The 6,624-nt window shown below is 42.3% G+C and overlaps 1 protein-coding gene across 1 annotated transcript; it reads left to right on the forward strand.

Moving 5' to 3' along the window:
- The first annotated feature begins 458 nt into the window (after positions 1-458).
- On the forward strand, positions 459-4,549 carry S100P (S100 calcium binding protein P). The gene is made up of 3 exons (XM_032185979.1): positions 459-485; positions 1,120-1,225; positions 4,392-4,549. The coding sequence occupies exons 1-3, from the start codon at positions 459-461 to the stop codon at positions 4,547-4,549; spliced, it is 291 nt and encodes a 96-aa protein (XP_032041870.1).
- Positions 4,550-6,624: the final 2,075 nt, after the last annotated feature.

A 6,624-nucleotide genomic window follows, 5' to 3' on the forward strand; every position in this document is an offset into this window, starting at 1 on the left:
TCATTGCTGGCAAGGCCTCATTGTTTGCTTTCTTCTTCTTCTGAGGAAAACCACAGGTTTCAACAGGCACTTTAATGTAAAAACCTTCAAACTTTACCGAAAACCATTACCCATTTAATGCAAATCAATTGCAACTATGTCATAAGGCTGAAGCCATGGGAACAAACAGCTTTTGCGAACTGTTTGAATGAAGCATGCAGCTTGAGACATTGCAGTGGCTTTCCAGGAGATACCAAATCATTTACTGGGGAATGTAAGAAGGAAAATCATGCTGTTGTTTCTTTCAAGGAGGTACTAGATTTACGTATATTTGTGATGTATTGTCTTGCTCTGAGGCATCATAAATGTCACAGGACACATTTTGTCTTATGAACAAGTGGCTACGGCTGTCTGTCAGAAGAGTTAATTTTTAAAATTCTTCTCACTTCAAAACAAATTTTGGCTAACTATTTTGTAGCATGACACAGCTGGAAACTTACCTTCACGTAGTCAGAGGTACGCCCAAAGACATCCAAACTCAGCCTTAATTTTGGGAAGCTGTAATCAGGGTCTTCTACAGAGAATGTTTCACCATAGGATGCATCATGCTCTTCATGCAGAGTGCTCTAGTTTTGAGAGGTTCCCCCAAATCATTTTCTCACACTTGCTCCTAGAATAGATGTAAGGCACCTAAAATGAGCTCCTGCATGTTTAGTGTAGCTGCCTGGCATTCAACAGAGTGACTCTGCTGCTTGGACAGAAGTTTTAACCCCTTTCCCTGTTGAGTGTAGCTATAGCTGGTCACCTTCTGCCACCTGAGCTGCCACTTCCATGAAATGTCCTCTGCTGTGTGTAGGCAGCAGCTGGAGATTGAGCAATGTGGGTTCAGTGCATTTTGTGCCAGCCACACGGCACGATAACGCTGGAGCTGTGAATAGCTGTCAGTACTGAGGTGTGCAGTACCCCAAGCGGCACTCGGTATGGGTATTTGCTGACTGATAAGTGTCCCTCTGCTGAGCAACCACTGGGTGGGACAGGAGCATAAAGCACCTCCAATAAGGCCCACCTCCACCCTTCAAAAGAGACCCGAGGCTGTTCCCGCTGAGGAGAAAGCCAGACCCCAGCAGTGGTGTGTCCCAGATGGAAACCATTGCTATCTTTGACAAGTATGCAAAGACAGCAGACAACACACAAACCCTCACCAAAGCAGAACTAAAGTCCGTCCTGGAAAAAGAGCTTCCAAACTTCCTCTCAAAAACAGCACGGCAAGGCTCTATACATTACAGGGGAAGTTGCATCCAGAAACATGCAGTGGTTTGTAGAAACTTTTCTAAGTACACCACTTGAATAAAACTGGAGTAAATGTAAAACTGATTCTGATAGTCATAGGTATTCTCCATTTACCAAGTTCATCACTCAATTTGTCAGGACCACAGCTTTGAAATAGGTTGGTTTTTGTCTTCAGAATTAATCTACTTTTTATTCCCAGATTTATAATCTTATGTGATGTCACCGCTGCTGGGAAGGTCTTGACTAGAGATGCAGAACCTCTCTACATATTTCTACACTTACTTTCCCTAGGTATTTATATCTACATACTTAGTATACACATCAAAAGGATGCATAAACACAAAGAGCAACAGATGAATGCAGATCAAACTGTTTAGCACCTGCCTTTAATAGTAAAAGAAATGCCTGAAAAAGGTTTGCATGTATGCCTCATGTACATTTAAATAGTTTATATATATATATTTACACATATAAATAAAATATCTCTACGTAGGTATTCAAAATTCTTAATACATTATAGCAAAAGCTTTAGTTGCCTGGGAAACCAAATGCTTTTGCTTTTCAATTGTTTTTTATTTGCTTCTCTTTGCTAAAAAATCTATAAAATGCTTTTTAAAATCTTGCTCTTTGCACAGGGTACTAACATTTATTTGTACATCCAATTATTCTTCTTAAATGCAAAAATCTAGGATGAAATGTTCCAAATGTGGCTACCATTTTTTGTATCCTGTATAATTCAATTTTTTAACAACTACTTCAGGGCACTGCAGACGGTACTTGACATGAGTTAGTCTCTTTACAAGCAAGCTTCATGAAATCATGGTATGAAATCCATGCCCGCTGGATTTATGACTCACAAATTAAATACAGATGCAACATTAAGAATAAAAATCTGGATGGCTCTGCATGAATAGAAGAAAATGTCTGTGAAATTATTTTAGATCAGTGGTTGTGACCCAAAAGAGTCATAGTAAGCTGTTCATGGTCATGGACTTGTATTTAGTCAAAGTGTCTCCACATGAAGAAAATCAAAAACAAAACACAACAAACAAGCAACAACAACAAAACATAATTATAAAGGGGTACGAAATCCCCCCAAAACATGATATTTGACGTTTGGCCTATGAAGAGCTGAGGAGCCGCAATGACAGCTGAATGTGATGATGCTCAGGGCCAGCCCTGGATATGTTTGCTGGCAGGGCACCAGCTCCTCCAGTTGTATGCAACTGCTCCTCCAGTCCTAACTACTTCCTGCCTGAAATCACTGGAAATAGACCAGCATTTTCCAGGAGGGTAATTAGCTAAATGTGCTGTCATCTTCTAGTCTCCATACCCATTTCCCAACTTTACTTATTCTAGAGAAAAAGAAAAAAAAAAAAAGAGAGAGAGAGAGAGAGAAGAAAAAGAAAAAGAAAAAGAAAAAGAAAAAGAAAAAGAAAAAGAAAAAGAAAAAGAAAAAGAAAAAGAAAAAGAAAAAGAAAAAGAAAAAGAAAAAGAAAAAGAAAAAGAAAAAAAGGAATGGGAAGGGAAGGGGAAAGGGAAAGGGGAAAGAAATAAAAAGGGAAAGGAAAAGAAAAAGGAAAAGAAAAAAGAAAAGGAAAAAAAAAAGTATGCCAGTATTAGAAAAAAATACTTTTTTTTTTTTAAGAAATTTAAAACAACGATGCCTTGTTTTGCAAACTAATAACTGCAAGAAAGCAATGGAGAATATAAATCTGATTTTAGGGGAAAAAAAAAAGTTATTGTTTTACCTGCATTTTACTAACTTTTTATTATTTTTTTTTTTTTCAAGAATGTTCTGAGAAATAGGGTCCTTTAAATACACCTGGTTTATATCAATATTTCTGGTTTTAGGATTAGTTACAGCTAGCAGAGCTCACAACTGCCTGGAAAGATCTTGAGTCAATCAGAAGCAAAAGTAAATCCATGTCATAAGACTGAAAGGTTGGACTAGGTTATAAAGAGTTTGAAAAATAAATAATTCCCACATCAGAAGTAAAATTCAGAAGAAAAAACCAGTTCATGTGCTTCACTAAATAGGTTTAAATATGCATTTATAAATTTAAAATTGATGATTGAAAAGAAATAGAATTTTCCAGACACATTCATCAATCAATTCTGGGCAATTGTTTCAACTTTTAGGGATCTAAAGGTGCACATTTTTTAAAGTGAAACATGAAATTACAGAATGAAATATTTAACCAGACCGTGATCAAGCAGCGCCTCCAGGCACTTCCTTGAACATTTCCAAAAGTTTTTTTATTTTCTTTCGATTATAATAGCAGATTTTGGGTTGTTTAGCTTCAACAAAAGTCCCGCGGTAGTTTCCTGTGTTCCATGGGTCTCTACTGCCATCCCCTGTTTATTTTTCAAACTGCGTTTTTCCTAAAATTGGAGTTGATCAGTGCCGGGACTCAAGCCAAGATAGACCTCCTGTGAGTTTTCTAGAAAATTTATTTATTTATTTGTCAAAATGTATCCATATATACATATATATCTTTTTATTTGGCCATTGTCTTGCTTACTACCATCCTCACGATGGACTGGACTGGTGAAGCAGGCGGAAAGATGCCAAGTTGGAAAGAATAAAGTTTATTTTCTAACACTTTTGCCTGTGGTACCTGCAGCCCGGGCCCAGGGAGCACCCTGGTACTGCTTAGGCTGTTCACATCCTTGCCGGGATGGCAGTGCTTGAAGCTTACATCCAACATTTACCCCAAGGAAAACATCATTTTAGCTTTTTCTGGGCTGCAAAGCACATGAGCTCAGGCAGGGCCCTTCAGGGGAGGGTTTGGGGAATGCATGGGGTTGAACTCAGCTGTTTAATGTCCTTGGGGCTGTGGACGACACAGCTTTAACCATGATGATGGCTGTTTTAAAGGTAGAAAACATGCCTCTCCGTGCTGCTGCACGACCACGGCTCCCAGGTGCAATAAAGCCAGGAGCATGCCTTTAGTGGGAGGCAATGCGCTTACTGCTGCCTTTAGCACCCTCCCCATGGGGATGCCAGCAGCACACACACAAACTTGTCCCCAGTGCCACCTGAAGCCCCTGACCTCTGTGTGCTCCCTGTGATACTTCTGGGCTTTGTGCAGCCCCCCCACTGCAGCCCACTCCTTTCCTTTTGCAGATGGGGAAGAACAAGGATGCTACTGATGAAATCTTCAGGAATCTGGATGAAAATGGTGATTCCCAAGTGGACTTCAAAGAATTTGTCATCTTTGTGGCAGCTCTGACTTGCTGCTGTCATAAATATTTTGAGCAGAAAGCAGCCAAATAGTTGTCGAAATGCTCGCAAGACACTGTCTTTGCCTGTGCTCCATATGTTAATGCTATGGATCCTGTCATCCCTTCCATGTACTGCGCTGCAGTTTACAAGCAAGCTGGGCTGTAAAAATAAATCCTCTTGTGCTTACATCCCTGTCTGGAATGCTAAAATCTACTCCTTTGTGGAAGGGCCTGGGCTTAATGGGTCCCACTAACAAGTACGGAGCAGTTTCTCTCTTTCTCTGCTTATTGAAATGTTGTTCTTAGCCAAAAGGCTCAATATCCTCCCCAGGGCAGGGCAGTAATATTCCTCTCCAAGCTCGTACGGATTTATTTCCTATTACAAGATAAGGCCCTATGAACCAGTACAGTGATATTGCCGTGCAGTTGCAAGGTAGATGGGGTTGCACACTGCAACCATAGAATCACAGAAGGGTTTGGGTTGGAAAGGACCTTAAAGACAACCCAGTTAAACCCCCTGCCACGGGCAGGGACACCTCCCACCAGACCAGGCTGCCCAAAGCCCCATCCAACCATGAAATAATGCTGAGTAAGGCTGAAGCTAAGCCACAGGTTCGACCCATTCATAACCACGTGGAGGTGGGCATATGTTGAAGTGTATTCATCCTTTTGGGAACCCGCTGAGAAAAATTTGGGCCTATTGGATTACTTTGTGCTGTTTTAGGCTGTCCTTTTGGCTAGCCACCTTTCATGCCTCAGTTGGCTCTACAAACTAAACAGTGCAAGCACCACCTAAAACTTCATTCCTAACACCTCAGGCATAGGATCCCAATGCATATTACTGGATGTGACAGCCAGCTGCTTCAGGAAAGGGGCTGCCCTTCTCTTCCCCATCACTGTGTGGGATGAAGTAACCACCTTCCAAGGGCCGGGATTCCCCTTGGTCCCCACCAGCTGCTGGCAGGACCCCGAGCCCCTTGCCCCCCTCATACCCTTTGCCACATGGGTCTGGTGTTCACCCCAGCACCACACCAGGCACAGCGGACACCCGCAGTGGGTGCAGGGGTGGTCCTCAAGTGCCCATCCCCTGCCCCAGGGACCACAAGAATGTGTCTCCACTCCAGCACTGCTACGGACAGAGCTCACACAACACAACATTTAGAGCAAGGGCCCGACGCCTGTCCCCACATCATTTTGGTCATGCTGGATGACACTCAGGGAGGTGCTGAGGTCCCAGAGACAAGTACATCACCCACTCTACACCTACAGGAGTACCATTGCTTGCTTTGTTGGCAGTGGTCATTTCTCTACACTACCCAAGCAAGACAACTACTAAATATGAAAAGGCACAAAATTCTCGCCAAGCCAGGGATCCCAAATCAGCCTTTTCTCCTTATCTTTTCATTTGTTTGAGGCATCTTCACAGCTCTAATCCAGTATGACCACACCTGATGACTGCTGTGCAGCTCAGCCCTTGCCAGGCTGGCAGAGCCCGGGATCCCCTCACTCACTGGTTCGTCAGGGCTCACCTGAGAAAAACACTTTCCTCCTTGTGAAGGCAGCTGATTATCATTTATGAATTATACGAATGTTACATATTCAGAGGTATTTACAGAGGAAAATTTCATGCATAGCATGGCTGGGTAGCTAGCTATATAAACCATCCTCAGCTGAGGAAATTCAGTTGTCACCGACTGATTGGTGTTCGTTACTTTATTTTAAAAAATGTATTTATCCTTTTATTATTTAGCATTAGTATCTAAAAGGTTTCCTCTGCATTGCTTCACATCCATCCTCACAGAAATTATGTTTTTTTACCACTGTGTGGCACTACATGCAGCCTTTTCAGTGCCTGCTGAGTCCAAAACTCTACATCATAACTGAGGCAGAATTTGAACTGGTGGTAAAACTCAAAAAAAAACACAGGTGTGCTTTGCACCGTGGCAATCTCCTCTCTGAATCATCGCTGTATGTCCCATGGAGAGCAGGACAATTTGCCCACAGTGGGCATTTCACCGAGCCCTGTGGAGACTGCATCTCCTGGGCATCGCTGTACCCTGCAGCCACCCAAGGAGTGCTGCCCCTTGCTTGCCAGTCTCAGGTCTCTGGGGAAATCACCGCAGCACA

This window comes from Aythya fuligula, chromosome 4, assembly GCF_009819795.1.
Source record: "Aythya fuligula isolate bAytFul2 chromosome 4, bAytFul2.pri, whole genome shotgun sequence".
In the NCBI taxonomy this organism is placed as follows: domain Eukaryota; kingdom Metazoa; phylum Chordata; class Aves; order Anseriformes; family Anatidae; genus Aythya; species Aythya fuligula.